The sequence below is a fragment of the Pagrus pagrus genome (genome assembly GCF_965226575.1).
Source record: "Pagrus pagrus genome assembly, chromosome: 9".
Taxonomy (NCBI): Eukaryota; Metazoa; Chordata; class Actinopteri; order Spariformes; family Sparidae; genus Pagrus; species Pagrus pagrus.
Window position 1 is genome coordinate 32,255,904 of NC_140193.1, and position 27,513 is coordinate 32,283,416.

At 42.6% G+C, this 27,513-nt stretch overlaps 1 protein-coding gene across 8 annotated transcripts in view; it reads right to left on the reverse strand.

Annotated features, from left to right (window-relative positions):
- Positions 1 to 27,513, reverse strand: part of ankrd50l (ankyrin repeat domain 50-like) — a 94,469-nt gene continuing 66,956 nt past the window's right edge. For 4 of the 8 annotated variants that reach the window (XM_084361288.1, XM_084361284.1, XM_084361289.1 and 1 more), the window contains exons 2-4: positions 15,531 to 16,342; positions 6,500 to 6,717; positions 1 to 5,064 (exon numbers count right to left, since the gene is read on the reverse strand). In XM_084361288.1, the coding sequence (XP_084217414.1) occupies positions 1,508 to 5,064; positions 6,500 to 6,717; positions 15,531 to 16,012 (4,257 nt within the window). In that variant the 5' untranslated portion in view covers positions 16,013 to 16,342 and the 3' untranslated portion in view covers positions 1 to 1,507. The other 4 variants (XM_084361290.1, XM_084361285.1, XM_084361286.1 and 1 more) reach the window with 4 other exon arrangements.

Here is a 27,513-nt window from a genome sequence, read left to right on the forward strand (position 1 = left end):
TATTTAATTAATAAAAAAGCATTTCAGGCAATAGACCTTCATCAGAGCAAAGGGCATTATAATGATGTCAAATGCAGTTCAGAAATGTAGTTCCCAAGCTACAAATACCCAAATCACTTCACAGATACAACATATCAAATGTATATAAAGGGCGTATAAATCACTAATGGACCTGTCTGCAGAGACCTCATTTCTCCAGTTTCAAAACTGTCCAACAGCGTTTGTTTTTATTAACCCTGGTGGCCAATATCAGGCTGCTGCCTGACTTTCATCTCGGCATGATGCGACCACATCAGAAGCTACCAATGACATTTAGTTGTTTAGTGCACAAGTAAAACATTTTAACACACACACACATATACTCATAAATAAGCAGAGGCAGACAATTTTATGGCACTGTTTTCCGATTTAATGAATGAATGTATTAAAATTTGAATCCCCTGAAAAATGATAAAGAACTAAACATTTCTTGAGGCCACACACAAGTTTGGATTCAACAACCCCTCCCACATCCACCCTCAATTTTCACTTTCCTTCCTCACTTTCCACACTGTGAGTGAGCCAAGTAAAATTGGCTGTCTTTGATAGTCCGTATGATAAACCTTGCACCATTTCAAGCTTTGGTCAGCTTGCTTTTCTGCAAACTGGAATTTACTATAAACTGGCCTTCATCCCCCTATTGGTCCATCATTGACAACCAATTTCAAAGGCTTCCAAAAAGATCAAGGCCACAACCTTAAAGCTCTTAAACAAGGTTGTTAACTGCTCAAAAAAGGGATTTTTTATGAAGAAAACATAACTTAAAACATAACCCAACCTAGACACTTGTGTTCCATCATAGGGAGTATTATTCGCAATAGAGCTAATAAAATCCCCAGCACAATGGGAAAATAATGTCTAATTCAAAAATGAATTCAGTTTTGGTATACGCTTTAAATTAATAGGCAGGAGCTTGTCTGTGAGAGTCCTGCTCAACAAACACAACAGGCAACAGAAAAGCAGGAGTGTCTGCTTTTGCTTCATTCAGTTAATTTTTCCTCTGGTTTCTGAAAGGGTTGGACAAAGTCATTTTACACTGTGAAAACTGCCTTCTCTTGAACAGCCACACCTAAAACAAAGATATAGTCATGCCAGTTTACATTTCTGTGAATTTTCCAATGTATGCTAACAGTGAATGTCACCAAACAGTGAATTGACACCAAAAAATAATCTCTAAATACCCACACTGGGGCTGCAACTAAGGATTATTTCCATTTTCAATGAATTCGTTAGTTATTTTCTTCAAGTAACTAAATTGCTAAACCCTACATTATTAATCTAAAATAATGGAAAACCAAGAAAAACATCAAATGCCGATATTAGAGACAATGGAACAATGGAGTAGTTGGGACTTTTGCTTGATAAATTATATTCTTCAAATTACTGTTGGTTAACTGATTGTAGAAAGTAAAAGTTTTGTTAAGAAAGCGTAGAAATGTCTAACTTTATTCACCTACTGGAGCACCAGTCACAGGGGTGTTTCTCTCTTGTATAAGGCTGCACTGGTAGGACCCTCAAACTGCAGTTTGATGGCCTGTTTCATATTAAGTTGCGGGTCTGTGGTTGTCATAGCGACCATAACATCCTCTGGCAAGGCACTACAAGGTGGGACTGGGGTAAAACTGTAGCAAGAAGGTGACAAAAAGTTCTTCTGGGGTAGAGAATCCCAAGCTCCCCCTTGAAGTGGGCTCTGTAGCCTATATGGGTAGCCAAGAGGAGGACTCTCCCTGATTTTAGCACCTACTGCAGGGCCATCTTGCCCTGGCATGATCCCAAGGGAAGCCATGACTGAGTTCCATTTTCCACCAGTGTAAGTAGTCCTGTCTGCTTTTATTAAGTTTGAGCTCTGTTGGTTAATTTTGTTGTGATGTTCAAGTCCAGATGATAGATCTTTCTGAAGCAGTTCGCAGTTGTGCACCATGGCAGTGACTGTGCAAACAGTGAGAGGAGGGTTGTCTTTGGGATGCCTCCGACTGCTTCCATGTAGGCTGCACATGCCTGAGCTCCCTGGTGGGAGGAGGGTGGAAGGATGACTACGACTACGGGGCATTGAGTGCTGTTGTATCTGCTGAATAAAACTGAGGTTGTCAGCTGGCAGTGTCTGTACTGTGGCCAGCGAGTGGCAGGTAGAGGAGGTTTTAGAGCTCTGCGTGGAGTGGAATCGTTCTGCAGTGGAGCCAGGAGAGGATACAGAAGAGGAGGAGGTAGTGGTTGCAACTTCACCTCCATTACTCTCTGAGATGCCTGAGGAGCGGATCTTTGTGGATTTTGTAGGGGAGAAAGTACCAGAGTTAAACAACATGCCTATGTATGGCTTGGCTCTGTAGCTCTCCAAGAGCCTGACACTTATAAAGTGTCCACGTTTACCAGCCACTTTGACTGGAGTACGGCCATATTTATCCATGTGATCAGGATTTGCCCCTCTTTCCAGAAGCAATGCAACAATATTAGCATGTCCCTCCTGGGCAGCGATGCTCAAAGCTGTTGCCCCCTGGTAACAAGCAAGGTCTATATTGACACCACTGGCTTCTAGGAGGTGATGTCCTACCTCATCATGTCCTGTCCAAGCCACTGAATGCATTGGTGGTCTCCCCTCTGTATCTTGAGCATTGGGGTTTGCCCCGTGCTTTAAAAGTAGGTCTACCATCTCCACACATCCCAGCCAGGAAGCCACATGAAGTGCTGTACGGCCCTCAGAGTCTCGGGACTCCAGGGGAACTCCCCCTTTCTCTATGAGGAGAGTGGCCATTTCAAGGTGACCCTCCAACACTAGGAGGTAGAGCAGAGGCCTTCCCTCTGCATCCCTGACATCGGTATCAGCTCCTCTCCTCATAAGCAGCTCTGCAACCTCAGCATGGCCCTCCAGGAGGGCGGCACTCAAGGCAGAATGTCCATTGTAAGCTCTGTGGTCAATGGGAGAACGTTTCTCCAACAACAGCCTGACAGTACTCCAGTGACCCTCCTGGGCAGCCAGTATAAGAGGGGTGCGTCCTTCAATGTCCATTTCTCCAACCCGTGCCATGCTTCCTTGCTCTGTCAAAGCAGCACACACACTTCGATGGCCTTCACAGGCAGCAGCATGCAGTGGAGTCCAGCCAAGATCATCCTTGTGGTTCTCGTCCAGGCCTCTGTCCAACAGGGCTCGGACAACTTCAATGCTGCCTCTTGCTGCTGCCAGGCAGAGTGCGGTCCTTCCTTCACAATCAATTGCATCTACAGCAGCGCCCCAGTAAAGTAGCCGTGACACTGTCTTCATGTGGCCCATTGCTGCAGCTGCCAGCAGGGGAGCAACAGCAGCTGCAGCCGAGACATTGCCATCAGGGCTAGCAGTCTCATTTACATCAGCACCAGCTTCTAGAAGAAGCTCAACTATGTCGTGATTGCCCTCGTAGGCTGCAAGAAGCAATGGTGTCATTCCATCCTGGTCTCTGTATCCTGGATCTGCTCCACGCTCCAGTAACAGACTTACTACCTCTCCATAACCTTTAACCCCAGCTGCTGTAGGAACACAGAGGGCAGCGACTGAAAGAGCAGTGCGTCCATCTCCATCAGCTAAGTCAACTTCTGCTTTGTGGTCCAGTAATATCTCCACAGCTTCGTGATGTCCCATATAGGCAGCAGCAATAAGTGGCGTACAGCCCTTACTGTCAGCTATGTCAACCTGTGCCCCATAGTCCAGCAGTGTCAGGACAATTTCCTCATGACCACCCCATGCAGCAGCTCTAAGAGCAGTCCGGCCATCAATGTCGCAACCATCCACATCTGCTCCTGCATCCAGCAGAAGCCGGACAGCTTCGCTGTGTCCTCCCCAAGCTGCAGAGCGCAGTGCTGTCCAGCCTTCGTTGTCGACATGCTCCATCATCCGCACTGCAGTTTCTGGCTCCTTGCTCTTGGCCCATTCCAGGAGCACAGACAACACTTTGACATGTCCTTGCCTAGAAGCCAGAGTCAGTGGCGTTTGACCTTGATGATCACTGTCCAGGGGATCAGATTCGTGTTTCAGGAGAAGTTCAGCTACATTTGCAGAACCCTCATGGGCAGCATTGATAAGTAAGGTCTGTCCATTTGTAGAACCAGGCTGGTTTACAGATACCCCACTGTCTAGCAGCTTCTTGACAGACACCTCCCTTTCAAATGCCTGTTGTGAATGAATTTTCTCTTCACCTATACACTGTACTCCAACACTTAAGTCTGCATCAGAAAAAAAGGCTAGAGAGATGAGCCCACTCCTCATTAACAGCTGACGGACTTTTAGACTGACCAGAACAGGAGGATGGTTTAAAGAGGTGGCACAGGCATCACTGCGCCTAGGAGTAAAAGTTGGCACATCTGTCCACAGCATCCACAGTGCCAGTAATGAAGGGTTATTACTATGGTGACTGGAGCAAACTAAATGTGTGGCTAGTTGGCAAGTGTCCTCAATGTCCAGGTCGGGTGCCTGCAAAGTCAAAGCCATGGCAAGCATGCTGTGTCCCTCTGTTCTGCTACACAGGTACTTCTGTGTGCAATATTTAACATCTGTCAGCCACTCAGCAAAGCTTGCATGAAAGAGTAGTCTGGTACCCCCAGGGCCATCAATCAGGAGAGGAGAGAGAGTTTGGAGCTTCTTCTGGAAGTCCTGGAGGCTGAGCAAGGTGTCATGTGTCCAGGCTGCTGTGAACAGCTGCTGGGGTGTAAGTGGCCTTGGGGCAGCCAAGAGGACATTGAGGAGAGGCCTGACATAAACAAAGAAACCCCGAGGGAACAGTCTCTGGCATAACCACAGGTAGAGACCATTTAGAGTCCCAGGGATGTCCCGGATCTCACGGAGACCCACCAGTGCACCTGCCACACCATCCAGCACACGCTCAAGGAATAGAAAGCAGCCCCCGCTCTTAATGTGCAGCAAATTCAGCATGTCAACTGTGTCAGGGGTGAGCTGACGGCGAAGCACTGGTTCTTCATCCAGCCGCCAGAGGATGTACTGCTGCACATCACGGACTAGTGGGGGCTTCCGCAGATCATCCAGACAGAGCTTACGGAATCCTACAACACAGAAACAGATAGTGCATGTTTTTTAAACCTGATATATTTGTGCAGATTTGGCATAGCCTTTATCAGGCCTGTATTATGTAATTTTGGTTCCCTACATCTCCCACTGATCACCATCTGGTTCTGACAACTTGTTAAGTAACCAAAATAACGCAGAAGACGGATGGCCCAAAGAATGCTTAAATCGTTCAGATCCTCGTCTACATTTTGCCTCCTCTTTCCACTCTCTGCCTTGCTTGACCTGTCCATCAATCACTTTATCTCTGTATTATGTGTATTGAAAACTATCTAGTGGTATTATTTTCCCTGTTTGTTGTTTATGACACAACACAACATGTTTTTCTATTGTTGTTTTAAACACATCCACTATTATTTTTCCCTTGGAAAGTATGACCTTCCACAAGTGTTTATGATAGTCAAGACCTTAGTTGAAGACGTGTGATTTTAGACCTGAGAAGAGGAGATAATTACTGTATAGTTTAAATTGGCCCTCAAATTCTACAAAACACTTCCCTGCTTCCTTCATAAGGTTCTAGTTAAATGAAGCTGTAAAACCAGAGAGCCCTCAACCTAGTACCAGCTTTTAACAACAATCACCATCAAAGAACCTCTTTGCTATAGTTAGTTAACTTGAATGCTTCCCATCCAATTAAAGCCATTACTGTGAATCTTTGATCACACATAATTTGATTTCTTACCTGGTTGTTAGTCAGTAATTTGATGCATGGTTTATCTGGTTATGATCTTCTGCAGTAATAATTTTGTCACTACGACTTGTTGCATCACAACAAAGGATCATATTAAGGAGATTCAAACACAATTCGGTAGGGATGAAGCAATACCAAAAACTCATGGTACGATACGATATGTAGTCCACTGTGTTAAAACAATACTATTATTATTCACAATTTTGATTGGACTTTATAAAATTGCAAAACAATACAGTAGCCAGTAGCAATCCCTGCCTCCCTCTGGTTGTACAGCAGGACACCGCCGAAAACAGATATTACTGTGGCTTGTGTGAGAACGCAACCAATGGAGCCAACCAATCAGAGGCAGAGTAGGATGGGTCTTATGAGAATATGTCTGTCTTTTTGAGCAGTATGATTTTAACAGAACAGAACAATACAATGGCAAGGACAAATAATAGAATGCATTCTTACTTATTTCCCTTGTTAGATCCATGAACATTACAGGCAAAATAGCCACATGATAGGTTGGTAGATATTGTCACAGTCCCATGACGGTATTGCAGCATTTTTTACCGCGATATCTCAAAATTCGGTATATTGTTACATCCCTACATTCGGACAACCACACAAATGCCTGAGGCAGTTCATGCACCCCTCTTGTCTCTCCCAGACCAAAGGTTACAACAAAATAATATCTTAAAGTGCAGCCCTCTTTCAGATGAGCTCTTTCTTCATACCTGAGAACATGTTGCACACAGCTTTGTTGTGGCGGCGGACGGAGCAGACCAGCAGAAGCCAACCGGGCAGCAGGTGTTGATTGGCAGCCAGGAACTCTGCAATGGAACTACAACTCCCATTTCCTTCACCTTCTCCATAGCTCACATCCAGGGAGTCTACCACCACCATCAGAGTCTGGACAGGAGGAGGAAGGTCCAACAGGGGTCCCAACACTGCTCTAAGGACATGTAACAAAGAGATAGACACACAAAGGAAGAATTTAAGATGTCCATGTCAAAAATGCAGGAGTCACGGGCAGATGAGGGAGTTGAAAGAAAGTAACAGAGTGAGCATTTTCTGTTATTCTGAGTGCAGCGTAATTGCAATGATAAACAGGGCATTTCAAACTCTTTTGCATGTAAATTAGTGACAGTAAATATAAGTAAATCAGTGCTTGAATTCACTTCATGCATGCAAAGTTTTGTTGAGTTTTTGCTTTTCTTTTCCACTTCACTTATTTTAGACATTCAGTGACTAACTAATTAGTACTGTATGCATAACATTTTCTATTTCCTTAAAGGTCTAATCAAACTTCACCATAGTTTTATCAGCAACATTTTGGCCTCTATCCTATGCTCAGTGAAAAGCACGGTGCAAAAGTCATTGCAAGTTTCAGACCCATGCAGTTGTCCTTTTCATGGCAAGTGCGTACATTGTGTAAATAGCAAATGTACTTGCGCCCACCTGTGCGCCTCTGTGCCTGTTGGTCTTGAAATGAGGTGTGGTCAGGCGCACTGAAGGCGGATTGCTATCTTGAGGCAGCAGAAAGCAACAGCACCATAGAGCATGAAAAACCTGGTCTATGGTCATTATTCAGACAGTAAGATGTGCCTACACAGGCGGGTTCACAACACACATATGCTCTGATTTAAACAACAAAACTAAAAGCTGGCAAGGAAACTCTCCAGGGAAAACAGAATTAAACCTTTAGTTTCTAAAATTAATATTTGTAGATGGGATCTCAGGATTTTTCAGGACAGCTGCTTTATTCCAAACTATTTTACTGTATGAATCTGGACTGTGTGTGTGACCTTTCGATGTGTAGAAGAACACAGAACATAAATTAAAATGAAATACTAACCGATCCTGCCGGTGAGTCAGGAGTTTTAAATAACCAACAAAGTTTATCAGATGTTCCGTGTGCGCAAATGCGCATGTAAATGTAAAGAAACACATATCATTTCTGCTGCTGGAGGCCGATATTCCACGTATTTCTCCTCTGTCCTCCAACCCGTTATTGATCAGGATGATACTTTTTATGACCTGTCCCACCTGATCCATGGACTGAGAATCATGCACACAGAGGGACGCACAGAAGCGCTCCTCCTCCTCCGATAGTTCTGAGGTGTATTTTTGCATATGCAGTCAAAAAGAGTTGTTGACGGGACATATGATTATGAAGTGGCGGGGCAGAGGGTCCAGCAGCCGAGGACCACATCCATGTCCCTCACTGAAGACGAGAGCTACTGTTTATTAAACAAAATGGACTTGGACACGCCCTAAACGCACTAGCACTTTGTGCTTTAGACCATGCACTATAGACTGTCTAAATAGGGCCCTTTGACTGTTGGAAGCATTTCAGTGCAAATTGACTAAAAAGACCCTATTTTTGCATGTGGTTATGCCTCAACTTTTGAGAAAGGGGTAATAATCATTTATCGGCCCACAAAAATCTATACCATGCATCCTTACTGTTAATGTTTAGTTTGAAAGAAATAAAGCCATTTTACCTTGAAATTACAAAGGTTTTTATCCCTTTAGCAACTGCTCGAGTAGATGCTCGTTTGTCTTTGAATATGGAAAATGAACCCCAGCAACCCAAACTTGCTTCATGTTTTCAGAAAGATGGATGAAAGAAATGCTCAATGAGCGATTGCACTGAGTTACAGAAACTAGACATAAAGGCTAACCCACATGTGACGTCACCAAAACAAACTGCTTCCATCAGCTATAGTATACAAAACTACTGGCTGACATTAGCAGACAGCATGGCTCATACTTGGTGTAGTGGCCATTTGTTGAATAATCTAAATAAAACTTCAAATAAAAATCAAAGAGCCACTGCTGCACCATGGGCTTGTAATGTACGCAGGCAAAATAATTTCAATGTCCATTCAATGTTACTTTGGCTTTTGTGATTTATTTTCCAAGAAACAAGCAAGCATACAAAGAACAAAGGGATCCTGCATGCCTCTCTTGCTCTGGTAAAAAAACATAGGCCGATCAAGGTGCATCATGGTCCTTCGCCTATCCTTCTGCATATATAACCTTGGGTGCCCACAGTGTTACCCAAATTCCTAAATAAAACAAAAACAAAACAAAATTCTAACTAGACAAAACTGAACATGCTAAAGCGGAAATAAATAGACTAAACAAAAATTAGCAAAAATAAAATTAGCAAAAATAAAGCAAACATCTAGAATAATCAAACAAAAAATACTATTTGTTATTAGCAAAAATAATAACCAAAACTAACAAAAACTCCAACACTTCTTTACTCAGAACACTGAGTAACATCAAGGCAAATACAAAACTGTGAAAATATTTTATATTCTACAGTGATTCAATACTTGGCAAATCCTCAATCACACTGCAAATGTCCTTTAAAGAGCACTGTCAGCACCCACACCCCACTGTGATCCGATGGTGACTCAGGTTATTTGAACTTGTGAAATATCCAGAAGTACACGCATGCACGCACGCACGCACGCACACACGCACGCTATGGCGGTAGAATCGTGTCATAATGCGTGCGCACCTATCAACTGAACGTGTCACACGCGCGTGCTTTGACGCCTGTGCAGCAAGCAGCGCCTGACGTGTAATGTAGTTTCCCCATTGACTTATAATGGTCCCCCGTTCACACGCACGTTCACGCGTATGACTGCTGCACGCCGGTAATCACACGACGCGTAGTGACTACGTGTAACATTCATGCGTTTTTATGCGAACGCACGCATTAACGCTCGCATGAAGATAATTGAACATTTTTGTCACACGCTCACATGTAGGCGGAAATGACGTGCGCAAACTATGTCACGCGTAACAAGATGCTGCGTGCGTATGAAGCAGCGTGCGCACGTCTGTCTGTCACTGTTTGACAAATGTTGTCACGCGTTCACACACTCATTTTATTGAAGTGTCGTCAACCAGGGGAGGCAGCAGTGAGCCAGACACTGCTGCCAGAATTATAAAAGAAGAATGAGAAGGAGGAGAAGTGTTTTTTTTGTTATATATATATATATATATATATATATATATATATATATATATATATATATGTATGTATAAAAAACGCTGCTGCTCGAGTCCTCAGTGGGACCAGGACGGTGGATCATTGATAAAAGTGCGTGCTTCCCCCGCCCCTCCCAACAAAAGTCCTGGGAGTGTGTTGCAGCTGTTCAGGTGCACAAACCTAACGCACCTCTCCAGTGGTCCCAGCAGTTCTCAATGAAGTGATTACCTGCGGGGGGCGTGGTTAACTTACAAATGTTTGTCATTGATTTTGTGTCTTATGTGAGAAACAAAGTAAAAGAAACAGCAACAGAACTCTTTCTCTGTCTTCATGGAACGAATGAATCATGTCATGTTAAAGCCTGTATGTCTGTATCTCGTATTGGATCGATTGCGCCATCTACTGGATGAACATGGAACACAGAACAACTACGCGAGGCGTCAAAGTACGCGGTGTGTTGCGCACGGTGCAGATCAACTTCCGGTCGCAAAATGACAAATGTTGTCACGCGTGTGTGAACGCGTGACAACATTTGTCAAACAGTGACAGACAGACGTGCGCACGCTGCTTCGTACGCACGCAGCTTCTTGTTACGCGTGAAATACAGTCTGCACGTAACAACGCACGCACGCACGCACGCATAACAAAATTCTCATGCGTGCACACACCCGTTGCTGCGCATCTCTCTGGTTGTTTTGACATTGATATACCTTCATACGCACGCACGCACTCACTCACTCACTCACTCACTCATTCCCGATACTGATAACTTCTTATTCCTGCTTCTCACGGCCGACAATAATTTCACATTTTTGTATTTTAAAAATAAGTTCATGACCTGTAGTTTATGCACCCCTGAGAGTAAACAGTCTAAGATGTGGCAGGGAAAGATGGATGATTTATTATTCTTAGCACTAATAAGATTTATTGTGTTAAACTCCTCTTTTTTTTCCCTCCTCTTTCCTACCTCGCTGAACATTTGCCGGAACACGTATTGCAAGTTACAATTGTGTTGTCTTCTTCTGAACTTAAAAAACAATGCCCACTCCAGCGACGACATATGTGGCTCTTGTCTACATTGCGTGGCTCTACACAGGTGCAGCAGCTCTACGTCATGAACGTGGCAACAGCATTGTTGTTGTTCTTCTTCTCTGTGATTATTGGTGGCTGGCAAACCAACTTAAAAAGGGGCATACTGCTACATACTGTGTGTAAAGGCTGTACTTCTTAAGTCAACTAAAGCAATTTGGCTTTCTATTATTGGTTCTATTTATCAGAGCTGTTGGAGCATGAACATTTCTTGATGAACGTGCAAGTTCCACGAGTGAAGAGCACACAATTGATGGTACCAGATGGATACTGTACAGTGGCTGCAGTAAAATATGCCTGAGCCAAAGACAAAAAAATACTTAACCCAGGATGCAACGATGGTGACCCTGCAATATAGTGTCAAGGTGAACTTGTTTTGCAAGTGGAGAGGCAAGGCCTGGCATCAAAATTGCTAAATCCCCACAAAAGAAAAGGTCAAAGTGGCTGGTGTGCTTATGTTTGAGCTAGCAACTTACACACTGAAATGGCAAGTTACTCTAATACTAACCAGGTGCTACTGGTACAGAGGTTTCCTGTAACGACAGGGATTTTTAAAACAGTAACACACAGATAACGCAAAGGAAGAGAAGACTGTAGACTAAAGTAGGTGCCCGATGGATGGTTTATACCAACAGTCTACATCTGCTGAGTCAAACTAAGTGGATCCTGACCATATCTTTTAGCATTGACAACCATAGCCTATTAGAACAAACTTGAGTGTTTCTTAACCTTTTTCTAAAGAGACCAAGTAAAGAAAAATCTTTATGTAACATTTTTTTCTTCCTGCTTGTTATTCAACCTGTTTGTTATGTTATGCAGCAGGTAGCCTGTCCGGGAGACGGAGCTACTCGTAGTTGAAGCACTGGGGACCAATGCGCTCACTTTAAAAGCCCCACCTCTCATGGCCATGGGGCTCTCTGCTCTACTCTTCACTTCTCCCTCCGCCAGCACACATTTGTTTGTTTTTCAGCTATCCAACATCCTTTGCACATACCACATCTTACACTCATGCACACACACACCCTCACCACTGACTTTACTGATCAAACACATCCAATCTTATTCTCAGTTACTTCTATGTTATGATACTTTGCTAAATAAATTATTTATTTGTTTGCCTTCAGCTACGTCTCCCTTGTTTTTGTCACAGCTTTAGAGCCGGGTTTTTATTATTTGTTTTCCTTTTCTATATTAGAGCTGTGTATCCAATACTCTTTAGGTCTCTAGGATTGCTTGGGCATCAACGTTAAAGGCTGGTGAACTAAAAAATATGGCGACAATGGAAATATTTATTGATCTATCCCTGGAAATGTTTGAAATGCTGTCATTAAAACAATGAATCTATACACACTAGTGTGCCTACAGCAGCATACTGAACTCCCATTGATAAAAATTATGAAACCACTTAAGCTAAAAGTCAACAACAACAACAACAAGCTTAGGACATTTATTTTTGTACCAGGTCTAGTTTAATTCTGTGTTAGAGAACTACACATACAGACAGGGGTCTGTTGTTTAGGTGACACACTGTGATTCACCTGTGACAGTCTGGTATCTGGTATGAATGGGTCACACGGAGGCTGAACTCGAGTCATTTATCCTGCACCAAACACAGGGTGTGTGTTTGTGTCTGCTACTATTAGTGTTAATGTCTATGTTTATGACTGACCAGAAGGTCCAGTGACCTTAGTCACAAAACAGGTTTTCTTGAAACCTGATTTTAAGAAAACCTGAATAACATAATAAATAATAATAATAATTTTTGCATCTTTTCAGCCTCAAAATGATGTCTGTGGGATTCTGTATGTGTCCCCAATGCCTAATAATAGCAAAATCAAGCATAATTTCCAATTTTGTCAAAAGCAGAATATTCTCCTAACAGGAAGTAAACAGGTCCAGCAGTGTTAATAAAACCCCAGGAAGAGGAAGTCATTCAACAAGTAAACACATCCATTATGCCAAAAATTAATGAGAATTTTTGTTAACTCTGGCTTATACAGAAGCTTGGCAAATTAACCAAGCAAGCAGCAGGGTCGAAAACTGAATGCATTGAAGTCAACAACAGAATACCAGTCTCAGGACTAATCCTAGGGGGTGGGTTGTGAAACATCACAGAAATTAGTCATCCATACTGATTAGACTTTATTTTATTAAATTCATTAAATTGTACATGAATGCATGTTTAAACATATCAAACAATTAACACATCTAGTTGTTTCTGTAGCTATGTTTTAAAATCACAGAAAGAGACCAACTTTGTGAACTTTAAATCCAACTGTTGAAGGATTCAGGCAGAGGGAGCAGCACCACATAAAAGTTCAATGACTTGCTGACTATAGATGGCTATCAACTGGTTCAGGGCATACGTCTCATGTGTGGCTCTTTCACAGCCAATTCCAGCCCATATTTCATCAGTTTGTCAACGGCTGCTCCACATGGCAACGTCCTGCAGCCGCTTTCTCTCACATGGGCTACAAACACAAACAGTGGCTGGCTATGAGCCAGTCTGAGGGGAATGTGGAATCCAGCTCTGTACTTAACACCAGTAAGTAACAGCAGTAAGCAAACACAGGAGGAATGTAAAAGGACTCAGACGCATCGCAGAGTAAACACAGAGAGAGAGTGAAAAAGTCCTGGAGGGAAAGGTGACCTCTCTGACTGGAGCAGAGATGGTCACTGTGTACTGGAGGCATTTTTAGCACCTCCTTGTTCTTTTTTTCCCTCTGTGAAAGGATGTTGTGTCGTAAATAACACAGTAGCATTCATTAACACTGGAGGCCCATTGTGTGTGCAGTGAATGGCTAGCATTATGAAAGGAGACATAAATCTAAGAGGGAGAATAGCAGCTGCCATCTTTTTCCTGATAGTCGTGGCCTATCTTTGCTGCAGTGATAGCCACATGGATTTTTACAGGCTTTGAAACTCTTTCTATCTGTTGATAGTTTAAACACCTTTTTTTTAATTAAACCTCTATTTAGGAAGAAATATAGCAGCCTTAAAGCTTTCATGGATCTTTTTCTGCTTTTTAAGCAGGAGCTTATGTTGAGCCATTTAGACATCATTTGGCTGTTTATAACTCTTTGTTACTGATATAGGTGCTAGGCATTAATAATGCTGTGAAGTAAAAGTACCTCAAAAGATTATTATTATTTGTTATTTTCAGATAATAATTAATATCATAATGTCTCTTTTTGTCAATAAATCACCTAAAATTCAATATCATTGTGTGTCAACTTCCAGTGGAATTATATCGTGATATCATAATCTTATGTTAGCATTCTAAAAAATATGGCATACTTAAAAACGAAAGAGGGCAATCATAGAGTTTATCAGCCCATTGGTGTGGTTTTCTAATTTCAAACAGTCCGACATGATGAAGATCTAAGTGGGATCGAAAAAGTCTTTATTTACCTTCTGTGGCATGGAGTGATTACATGCGAATTACCCTCTTTTCAACAAAAAATAGATGGAGGATGGGTGTTAGCCACGAAAAGACCCCATTAACTTTTGGTGAAGATCCGGATAAAAGGACGGAACCAGGAATTTTTTTCTCACTTTGTTTAACATTGTGTGATAGAGCATTTTTCAATATCTTCATTTATTTCTCAGGGAATAATACATTGACCTTGATGAAAAAAAGATACACTTAGATGGCTGGTTTCTATGAGTGATTACAATTTGATGTGGATCCCAGATCTGGTGAGCTTAAATTATGGTTAAGCAGTTATCGTGGTTTACAATTCAGAGTGCAGGGCTGTCAAGTTTGACACTGGATTAGGCTTGAGTGAATTAAAGGGGACTGTCGGGCCTTGTCGGAGGTATGTGCTCTACTGAGTCCAATTCCAGTTTTATATTGTCATATTCTTAAGTAGGATATGGAAGCTTTCGGAAATAATTCAAATATAGACAATTCATTAACTGTTTATGGATAAACTAGCCTGACAGAAGTATGTTTTTTGTTACTCTATCAAATTATATACCTAAAAAATCAATGTATCACACAATAATGTAGTGCACAACTGTTGCGCTGTCACATGGCAGTCCTGCTTGTTGATTTGCAACAGTTGCAACAGAAGTGTAGCAATAGGCTACAAATCAAATTCAAGTTACAGAGGACAACATGGCTCATTATTGTGTCTATGATCTCAAATCAAAGCTTGTCTGGTTAAATACTCATGACCAAGCTCACCATGTCTAAAATAGCTATAAACATCGACCGTTTCTGGTCAACCAAATCTCAAAACTGACTAATTGCAAAGCAGAGGGAACTTATTGCACAGGTTTTCACCGTATTTTCACCTGTGCTTCAATTCTGACTTAATCTGATAAACCCCTTGTTTGCCTGCTGACACATGCTGAATGTTATTTTGTTCAGCTGCTCCTGCTTTCATCTAAAATATCACCATTCACAGTGTGTGACACCACATAAATTTGCACTGTTGAGCTGGGAACGAGCCATGCTCTGAACATGCACGCACATGCCGAGTGCCTGGATGAGTTTCAGGCTTGTTACCTTTTCGTTAACTTTCATCTCCCTCTCACCTGACACCCTTGAAATGTCCCATAAAAAACAACCGTCTCAGAACCGTCTGTTACCCTCCCCCCAAAAGATTGACATTGACATCCTTGAATTAATAAGTAAAAACTAAGATAAATGTGATACAAACCTCTTGAAGGTGTCATCAGGGGCTCTTTGACAGGTGACAGGCTCCAGAGCAGAGGATACAGACGGGCTGTTGAGGATCTCTGCATACCCAGGAGGGAGGAGAGGTGAGGCCCTCAGCTGCTCCACCAGGCCCAGGACAAACCTCCACAGCACTGTACTCCTCTGGTCTTCTCTCTGGCAGAAGTGGGAGGCCAGGCAGCGTTGTGCCAGCCTGACTGCCAGGCCTGCCTTCGAGGTGGGCCACACCACCTCCGTGCACAGGGCAGTCTTCCCAGCGCCAGGGCCCCCTGTCACCAGCAGCCCTGTCGGCTGTCCTGGTATGGAGCGGGCATCCAGGCTGCGCCGCAGCTTATCCAGGGCCCATTCCCGACAGTAGAAACACCGGCCCTGGAGCAAGCTGCAGCTGCTGTTAAATCCACTGCTACTCATTTGTTCCTTGGGGTCTGACGTCCGGGCAACAACCCAGTGCTCTGAACTCCACATCCCATACTCCTCCGGTAATTTGACTCTTTACCTTTAGGTTGAGCTGCAGCTGGTGACACCTCTGGGATTGTGACAGCTTGGGTGAATTACTAGGTGCTTCAGTTCCTGAAAGTGTTGCATCAGGTGATTGTTATCAGTGGCTGTCCTTCCCTGCAGGTCTTCAGGTGAAGGGATGAAGAGAAGAGGAGGTGGAAAAAGGTTAAGTTGGCTAATGGTTCACCTCCTTCAGATGTGTCATTGTTTTTCTTGTTGATTGGTCAGGAACGCCAAAGCGGAGAAGAGGATCCATAGTCACCACCATTCATCATGCTTCTCCTGGAGGACGTGGAGCTGTTCAGTCAGACAATCAGGAAGAGGAAGGAGGAATGAGTCAAGAGAGGAACTGACAGCATGTTTTCACAGATATAATGACACAGTATCTCACCCCTCCCCTGACTGAGTCGTCCTCCGTCTTCCAATTACAGCTACAGTCTTTCCTCTCAGTTTTGGTCCTCCTTCTCTCTGAATTTTAAGCATAGATCCCAAACCGTACTTTTAGCATGAAATTCCCTTTTGCTTTCTCATGCCTTCAGCTCTTTACAACCCTCCGGTCATACCTCACGTCTCCATCTGCCTACATCGCTCCCTCATACTCTGGTTTTTCTTGTTTCGTTTTTTTGTCCCTCCCTCTCGCATGTCAAGACATGCTCAGGAGGGGAGGGAGAGAGGAGAGGAGAGGAGAGGGGAGGGGAGAGGGAAGACTTGTGGGGCTGTGAACAATTTTACAGCTGGCAGGTGGGAGGGGTTACCTGAGGTCAGGGTTCAGTCACAGGGCAACACTACACCTCAGACGTTTTACGTGATACGTCCATGAAAAGCCGCATTGTGATAATGTATACTTTTTTTTTTTTTTACTTTTTTGATTTCATGAGATGCTTTTGTCACCACAGCATGACCCTTCAAAGAGCTCAAGCTTCTGGTCTATGATTTAATCAACAAAGGAATTAAATGAAACATTTTGGACGATTAAAAAATATATTCTGTGGTTTCAGCTTCTGAACAGGATTTACTGCTGTTCTCCGTTTTATATAATTATAAATGGTCAGAACAAGCTATTTAAAAACATAATCTTCTCATTTCGCTATTTTTTCAATATCAGTTTTGGTGATTATCCGTCTTCGGTCAGATTGCCGATAAAATAAACTAAATTGTGTGGTACTTTGACTCTGATGAACATCCTCTCTCACAATGTCCTATATATCCTTGTCACACGGCAATATCTTATTGGTTACACAACACATTACAATCAATAGCCTATAAATACTGAGTAATCTGAATCTGCAAAGTAACTAGCAAGTAAATATATCAAATAAATGTAGTGGAGAGTAAGTATAAAGTAGCGGGAAAAAGAAATATTCAAGTAAAATAATAAAAAATTGTACTTGAGAACAGTACTTCAGTAAATTATACTTCCATCAGTTTGTTCGAAATTTTTAAATGAATATCAGACCAAAATATCGGTACTCAGTCTCCATGATTTCTGTTGGTCGGTATCAGTATTGGTCCCCGAAAAGGCCATATTGGTCTACCCCTAATTTAGGCCACAAAAATACTTGGTTAGGTTTCTGAAAAGATTATACTTAAAATAACTACGTTAAAATAAAAATTGTCAGTCTCAAAACTTCCATAAGCGACGTAACTCACGTTTTTTAAGTGACACAAGTACATAAATGAGGTTACCTTGTTTATGCTACTGCACTTGACACACTGGGAGTGAGAAAGGGCTTACAATCTACATCTGGAAAGTCATTTTTAGAGCTGCTGTAAGAATCATTGTTTTAGCCAACTTTCTGGCCATTTTGCAGTTAACAATCCCGTCCCTCCTCTTCACGTCACCACGTGAATGCAGAGCAGTAATCAGCAGGCGCAGGATACATCTCATTTCTCTTATTTGTCTTTTTGTTGTTTGAAGCAGAAGGGGTTACTGTCTGCCGTTTTACAGGCTGTCCCAAAGCTCTGATTTGTGCTCAGAGGAGTGCAGATTGAGGGCTGAGGAGCGAGGACACACAAGAGCAAACCTAAACGGTAGTCTTTTTACCGGTCGACACGCCCCCTTAGTTATTGACCGGACGCTGCAGCGGATCAGACTGATCTGATACATCACAGCATGACTGGAGTTTCATACTGGAGTGAAGACAGATAAAAGATTAAACTCAAGTGTGTCACCATCAGCTTTTACATTTTGTTTGTTTGCTGGTTCACCAGCGAGTTAAAATGTGTCAGCCTGACTGTAGGAGAACAAAAGGACCACAAACAACTTTCTACATTTATTACAAACATTTTTCTTTTCATGGTTTGTTTTAAACACGTGAGGCTGATCATTCCTGAGCGTCGGGTTTCATATGTTACATCATTTCCATTCTCCCTGAAACATTTAGCCTGAAAATAGTTTCTAGTGTTCAAAAGACACCATAGTTCCGATTTATTAAATGATGATTTCACAATCAGAATATCAGTAAATACAGAGGCAAATGATTAATAAATAATATAAACCCATTCTGCCAGTTGAAATGGTTCCTGGCCTCTGAGCAGGACACAGCACACAGCGTAATTACTAAGGGTGTCGCGATTTTGATTTTAAATCGAAATCGAGACTTCCGGTGCGACGCCATGTAAGGAGGACACAGTTGACAGAGCTTGACACCAGACACCTGTTAATAAGGCTTCTGCTCGACTTCATAACCGCATTTTCACGGCGTTTATGACTGTCAAAGTCTCCAGGTAACAGATACAACTGTCTAAACCGAGTTCAACGAGTCACAACACCGCCATGCCTGACATACGCGGGACTGCTAAGCAAGCTAACGATAGCTCCCAGGCTACCTCGACCCAGAGAACCGCTAAGCCTTCCTCTGACCAAGTTATGATTAACGTCATACAAGCCATAAGCGATCTGAAAAACGAACTAATTGCCAAGATCGACCAGAAGGCAAAGGCACAGAGTACGGAACTACGCACTCAAATTGAGGTCCTGCAGAGTGAGTTTAAGAAGGCTAACGAGCTAGCCGAGGCCCGCTGTGCAGTGCTGGAGAGACGTGTGACGCACCTGGAGACGGCGGCTAGCGAGCAGTCGGACACAACTACCACGTTGGAACAGGAGGTGACTTGGATGAAGAAGGAGATCATAACGCTGAAAGATAGAGCCGAGGATTTGGAAGCAAGGTCGCGGCGATGCAACATACGGGTGGTCGGAGTGAGAGAGGGTCGGGAGAGCGGGAAACAGCCTGCTCAGTTCATCGCTGACATGCTGCGGGAGTTACTACAGCTGGACAAGACACCGGTTTTGGACCGGGCCCATCGCGCCCTGAGAAGCAAGTCAACGCAGGACAACCAGCCACCAAGGGCTTTCATTGCGAGATGCCATTACTTTCAGGAGAAGGAAGAGATTTTGAGGAAGGCTGCGAAGCTGCGGCAACTTAAAACGAGCGACGGGGACACAGTTCGTGTTTTGCCAGACTTCACCCAGGCTGTCACCAGACAACGATCAGCTTTCAACGAAGGGCATCCGCTTTGGGCTGTGGTACCCCGCGGATCTCAGGATCACTTTGGAAGATGGGACCGCATGAGCTTCAAAGATCCCGACAAAGCCAACACGTATGTGCTGGAAAAACTGGTTACTGCGGCCGACTGATGCCACCTTGGTGAGATCGCATCCACTTCTTTACATGTAGGCTACTGTATGTATGACACAAGCTGCACTGATACTGACATTATATAGCCAAGACTAACATGTAACATGTAGGTCATTTATGTCAGCTCTAATATGTATACAGCCTCTCTTGTAACATACAGGCTGGATCATTATTGCTTTTTTTTTTTTTCTTCTCTATCCTGGTTGATCTGATCATTCATTATGACATTACCTCCTTTAATTTGAGCATTGGACCAAAGGTTGGCTGCTCTTTTTCTCTCATCTTTTTCTTTAAATGCATATAATAGAAGTGTGCAAGCAGCCACTGTCATTTTGCTTTGGACCCATATGAATATTCAATGCTACAGCATTATTTTTTGTAGAGGTCTGACTTGGTCTACTTCATGCGATTTATTTTTTGGAAGAGCTATTATAATTGTTCACAAATAGTTCTGGTTATAGCTCTGATGCGCATGGTAAGCTAGTTAGTAGAGTATAGTTTGGAAGTTACTACTGAAAAGAACAGAACTTGTGTTCTGCACTGTTAACTGTTCAGTGAGGTGTTCAAACTTATTGTCTTCTATGTTTGTCTATGTGTATGTATACCTTACCCTCTCCCCCACCCTTCCCTCACTCTCCTGTGTTGTGCAGCGCAGAAACATAATTGACCCACTGAAAAATGGCAGCAACTAATATTAAAAATAGACAGGGTGCTGTCACGAAGATAGCCAGCTGGAATGTCCGTGGTCTTAATAATTTAATAAAACGCAACAAGGTTTATTCCCATTTGTCAAAACTGAAAATTGAAATAGTTTTTTCACAGGAGACCCATTTACTAAATAATGACCAGTCCAGGCTTTGCCGGGGGCAGTTTACTCAGGTGTTTCATTCAGATTTCAATTGCAAAAGCCAAGGTGTGGCCATTCTGCTCCACAGAAATGTACAGTTTGTCAAATCCCATGTCATAAGTGATAGAAATGGCAGCTATATCATTGTTCAAGGAAAATTGTATGGTATACCAGTGGTGCTAGTCAATATTTACGCCCCGAATTGGGACAATGTTCAATTTTTCACTGCTCTTTTCTCATCACTCCCAGACCTAAATTCGCATAAATTAATACTAGGTGGCGACCTCAACTGTGCCTTAAACATCAAGCTAGATCGCTCCAAACAAACAGGTACACTGAGCAGGTCTGCAGGTTATATAAACTCCTTTTTACAGACATATAAGATATTAGATGCCTGGAGGTTCAAAAACCCAACATCCCGTAAATACTCCTTTTTCTCACCTGCCCATCAGTCCTATTCGAGAATAGATTATTTTCTTCTGGATGAACAGCTGATTCCCCTACTTGAGTCGATTGAATATGATACCATGGTCATTTCAGACCATTGCCCGGTGGTAATGGATATCAGCTTTCCTGACAACATAGCCCCCAGCGAACATGGCGTTTTAACCCTCGCCTCCTGTCTAATCAAGATTTTGTAAAATACATATCCAATCATATTGATCTATTTATGGAAACCAATGCTGCCTATGGGAAACGCTAAAAGCCTATCTAAGGGGAATGATAATATCCTATACTGCCAGTGCCAACAAAAAGAATGCAAAACGTCTTTCAGAAATAGAGATGAAGATCTGCGCTATTGATCAGGAACATTCATAGACACCCTCTGAAAATCTCTACCGGGAAAGAATTTCACTCCAAACTGAATATGACATTATAATGACTGACCGTGCTGAGGATTTACATCGAAAATCACGTCTAAACTACTATGAATCCGGAGAACGCGCTAGCAAGCTCTTAAGTCATCAGCTTAGACAGTCTGTGGCGACAAGCTTCATTACTGAAATTGGATTAGATAACGGCGGTAGCACCACAGAACAAAAGAGTATTAATAAACAATTTCGAGAATTCTACAAAAACTTATATAAATCTGAAGCAGGTGATGACACTCTGATTACAGATTGTTTTCAATAATTTAAATATGCCGTCTCTAGACCAGGACAGTATCAATGCACTTGAGAAACCACTAACACAGGCTGAAATTGAAAGGGCCATTAAATCATCCAAATCTGGGAAGTCGCCCGGCCCTGACGGCTACCCTATTGAGTTTTATAAAGCCTTTTCTGTTAAACTGGTGCCACTTTTATGCGAAGTATACGAAGAAGCCTTCCAAAGGAAAACTCTACCCTTAACAATGACGCAGGCAACTATATCTGTTCTTCTCAAAAAGGGTAAAGATCCGCTAAAATGTGACTCTTACCGACCAATCAGCTTACTCTGCTCTGATTATAAAATCTTGACAAAGACCCTTGCAGCGAGACTTGAACCAACCATACACAATATAATCCACAGAGATCAGACAGGCTTTATGACTGGCAGGCATCTAGCTGGCAATTTACGTCGCCTCTTTAACATACTATATACGCCAAGCGACAGTCACACGCAAGAGGTACTACTATCATTAGATGCACACAAAGCCTTTGACAGGGTGGAGTACAATTATTTATTTGCAGCTATTAGAAAGTTTGGGTTTGGACAGAAATGTTGTAGCTGGGTAAATCTTTTGTATTCTAATCCACAGGCTTCTGTACACACAAATAGACTTATATCGGACTATTTCCCGATTTCAGGGGTACAAGACAAGGGTGCCCCCTGTCACCCCTATTGTTCAATATCGCTGCTGAGCCTCTGGCTGTCTCCTTGAGGGAAAATACCAGCTCATTGGGCATGATGCGGCCTCAACCATAAACTCTCATTATACTGTGATGATCTCCTTTTGTACCTTTCACACCCAGATACATCTATACCTGTTGCATTAGACCTTATTACTAAATTTGGAGTAATTTCTGGTTAAAAAATAAACTTTGTTGTGGTGTGGCTGCAAAGCAGAGGCCTCTTGACATGTTCCCCTTTAAGATTACATTTGACTCCTTTAAATACCTAGGTGTACATGTTACTGAGAGATTCAAGGATCTTTTTAAAAATAACTTTAAGGTGGAACTGGACAGAACTAAACAAGACTTGACAAGATGGTCGTCCCTTCCATTATCGTTGGCAGGAAGAATTAACTCCATAAAAATGGCTATAATGCCACGATTCTTATTTCTTTTTCAGACGATCCCCACATTTATTCCTAAAGCATTCTTTACTGAAATTAATAAATACATATCCACCTTCATATGGAACAGAACTGTGCCACGAATTAGGCAAACTTTTTTAGAGAGGCCCAGGGAAAATGGGGGTTTAGCATTACCAAACTTAATGCACTATTACTGGGCAGCTAACCTTCATGCCCTTCATATTGGACATCTAACATCCCTGAACATGAGGCACCAGTATGGTTACTTATGGAACAACACTCTAGCTCCCCCAACTCACTGGCTGCCTTGGCGTGTGCTCCGATGCCGATTAGCAAGCGCTATCACACAAATAATCCAATAATTGGGAACTCCCTCCGAATCTGGTCACAATTCAGAGTGCATTTTGGACATAAGAAACCGCTTCTATTAAGTCCTATCCTTGCCAACCCCTTTTTTCCTCCCTCTCTCATAGATCCAGCATTTAAGCTGTGGAAAAGTAGAGGTCTCATATGTGTAAAGGATTTCTTTAAAGATGGCCTTTTTATTTCATTTGACAATCTAAAGGTACGTTTCGACATTCCAAACACACATTTCTTCAGATATCTACAGATTCGAAATTACACTAAGACATGCTTTTCATCTTCCCTTGTAGCCATAGAGGAAGATTGGATCCATGATTGTGTTAGCAGGGATCCACAAACAAAAGGCTTTGTTTCATTTGTATATGATACAATCCAAAATGTAGCTGCTCCTTCACTTCACCATATAAAAACCAAATGGGAGGAGGATCTTAATCTGCAGATACCGGATGTGACCTGGCAACTGGCAATAAGTCGAGTGAATGCATCATTTATCTGTATCAGACATGGTCTAATTCAGTTTAAGATATTTCACAGGCTTCACCTTTCCCGGAGCAGACTGGCTAAGCTATATGCCAATGTAGATCCAAGATGTGAAAGATGTCACCAGGTGGAGGCCACCCTTGGCCACATGTTCTGGTCGTGCCCAGTGTTGAGCTCCTTCTGGCTGTCTATCTTTGATGGCATCTCCTATGTTTGTAAGAAAAGGATCAGCCCCAATCCAATTATGGCAATATTTGGTGCCTCATCGGAAGGGATCACACTCTCAGCAAATCAAGCAAGTATGGTTGCTTTTGTCACACTTCTTGCCAGGAAATTAATTCTCGTTAATTGGAAAAGCCCTAATGCTCCAACACATAAACGTTGGCTTGAGGAAGTACTTGCACATTTGAAGCTGGAGAAATTGAGATACTCCTCTCAAGGCTGTACTCAGAAATTCCACAATGTGTGGCAGCCATTTATTGATTATTTTTATTTTTATTGTTATTTATTTATTTTTTTGTTTGTTTGTTTTGTATTTATCTATTTTATTTTTCCTTCAGTTGGTGTGTGGTCGTATATGTACGTAATAATTGTTGAATTGTTGAATTGAAAATTGAAAATTCAATAAAAAATATTTGAATATAAATCGAAATCGATTGAAATTAATTCACAATCTCGAACTTCGAATTAAAAAATGGAATCATCGATGCTGCCACGCCCCCATGTCACGTCCGGTCGGCTTGCCAAGGGGAAAAAAAACACACACGTGTTGAAGTGCTGCGAGTCAACCTCCTCTAACTTAGCTACTAGCTAAGCCAGTAGCTATTAGCGACAGCCAGTCAAACATGGTGGTCGGGAAGCACGGGAGATGATTTCCTCCAGGGCCGAAGTTTCTGTTTACCTTCGGGGTGAACCTTTCACGTGTTAAGCTGGTCAGGAAATAATACCAGGGAGCTTTGCTGTATCTCGAGGAGCCGTCGCCTTTATTCAGCCAAACTGCAGCCTATATTGTACACTTTATTGCTGCTGTCGCTGCTGCTGCTACTCCTTTTTTCCTTCTCCTTCCTTTCCCATTCATTCACTGTACGCACGCTCCCTCACTCTCGCAGCTTGTTCTTCATGAGCAGGTCTTTGTTAAACAGGTAACAGAGAAAATCATAGAACAAGATTATGGGTTCACAATGTTATATTATGTTATGGGTTCAGCTGCTAGAGGTTCTCCAGAGATTAGCCTTTGAAAAAAAGAAGATCATCCAGCAAAACTTTTGCTGTCGGCTTTAAATATATTTAAAGGTCCCATATTATGAAAAACACGTTTTCTCTGGTCTCTACATATATAAACTGGTCCTCCCTGAGCCTACCAACTCCCAGAATGAGGAAAGCAAACAAGTCCTGCATGGTCTCTGCAGCCCACCCACTGGTAAAACGGGGCTCCTACAGGCTGTTCAGATTCAGCTCCTGTCGTTACGTAACAACAGGAGTCATTTTCATAGGCCGGGCTCCTCTGCACGAAAACACTCCAAAAAAAACACAGGTTGTGTTGGGGAGTCCTGCTGCAGCCGCAGAGTCTGTATTTTTCTGGGTCCGATTCTGGGTCAAACTGGTATGGTTGAACGACAGCATCTCGACGAGCCATAGTGATACATCCACCGTAAACATTAGCGCATGCTACCGCTAGCGTAAGCGGCATCCTCTCCCTGAGAGGGGCGTGTAGCAGGCAAGGCAGGCGTTGACAGACGGAGCTCATTAGCATTAAAGGTGCAGGCACAGAAACAGCCTGCTCTCAGTAGAGCTCACTTGAGCGACTCTTAGACAGCTGAAGTTCAGGACCAGGATGGGTTTGGGGCAATACATTTCAAATACAGTGTTGTTGGACCTCTGACAGCTGTGTGAAATTGATGAAAAACAGTATAATATGGGACCTTTAAACTTGTAAAAAGCACAGGATTGGTTATAGTCTAGGAAACAGACAGCAAGTAAAATCATGCAGTCATGAGGATAACTGCAAAAGAAATAATATCTTTATTTTAACCCACCCGTAAATCAAGTTAATCATGTTAAGTGTGGGCCTAAACTACATTCCCTTTAACTTTAATCATGTAATCTTTACTGACACTATAAACTGCAAAGACACACAAATGATTTTAACACGGTAGTGATGTGTGGATCACAGGTATATCCATGGACAGAAAATACGTGGATTGGCCTGTCCAGGTCATAAAAATAAACATTGTGATTCGTATCAGATGGGTACATCTCATTAATGAGGCAAACATTACATTACCTGCACTATAAGAAACGTCTCTCCCTTAACAGAGCTGTGCGTAATTAGGCACAAGGGACATCAGTTTAACTTTATTGATTATTTAAATCTCTCGACAATTATTAGTTCTGTGTTACTATTAAAAAACGTATATGATGGCATTTTTTGCAAGGGGCTGTGTGCAGTCACAAATTCATCAAAAATCTCAACAGCTATTAAGCAGACTGATAGCTGATCCAGCTGTGATTGGCTGTCAGCCGTCATCAGAAATGGACACCACTTCACATGACCCTTCAGAGGAAAGGAGGTCTCATTCCTCTGAAAAATATTTTCTTGTCTCCTCTCCCCTCACATGGTCTCCGTAGGCTTCTCCATGAATCCTTGGTGGGAGGGACTAAGACGCAAGGAAAAGACGCAAGTGATGGAAACAGGAACACATTAATAAAAATGTGGATGTACCCATAGCATCAAACAGGAGGATCCTACTCACTACACATTAACAAGTAGGAAGTGTTAACATACAGTGTATTCTCAACTTTTCTCACAACTGTCCTTCTTAGTATTACATTATTGCGTCTTTTACACTCCCACCATTTAATGAAAAATTGAAATCTTCAATCTGATGAATAGCCAACTGAGCCACATTAATGTAACTGTGCCATGTTTTGTAAAGAGGAAATGATACTCCACAATGGATAACAACTGGTTCTCCAATTTGTCACACCATCAACCACATTTTTCCCCACTGTATAATCAGCTACCGTTTTTTACAACCTGGACCTTATTTCTAGCATAAAATATGATCATTTACTCACCCAGATAACTTTGGTGTCATTTGGCGTTGTTCGGACGAAATTAGATCCAGTGGAGCGCCGATATATCCATATAATGCGAGTGATCCGGGCACCGAAGCGCAGCCTCTATGCGGCAAAACTAGTTCATTTCACCAATATTTTGTTATGATACACTAGTGCTATTCCCCTCTGAGTCTGCCTGTTGCCTGTTATCAACATCCGGGGTCTGTAGGTTGACCTACTACCTCTGACCTGGAAGATGTCATCTCTGAGCTGCGCGCGCACCCACGACAGCCGGCTTGTTTACCTGTAGCTGCTACTGCTAGTTTGACCCCGGATGTTGATAACAGACAAGCCCGGACTGGAATAGCACTAGCGTATCATGACAAAATACTGGTGAAATGAACTAGTTTCGTGGCAGATAATGCGCGTAGAGACTGCGCTTCGGTGCCCGGATCACTCGCATTATATGGATATATCGGCGCTACACTGGATCTAATTTCGTCCGAACGACTTCAAATGACACCAAAGTTATCTGGGTGAGTAAATGATCATATTTTATGCTAGAAATAAGGTCCAGGTTGTAAAAAACGGTAGTTCCCCTTTAATACAGTGACAGATCATGAACTACTGTCCCCCTGGGCACAGATGCATAAGGACCCCCCCCTACCTTATTTGTATGAAAGTGGGTGCAAATGGGGGAAGGGGGGTTTGGGGGTCCTGCCCCAGAAAATTCTGAATTTTGTAGATGTGATTTCCTGTATTCTGGTGCATTTTTGGGATGGCCAGCTGGAGAAGGGCAATACCTAAATCCGTTCAGATTCATAGCCTTTTGCTTTTTGAC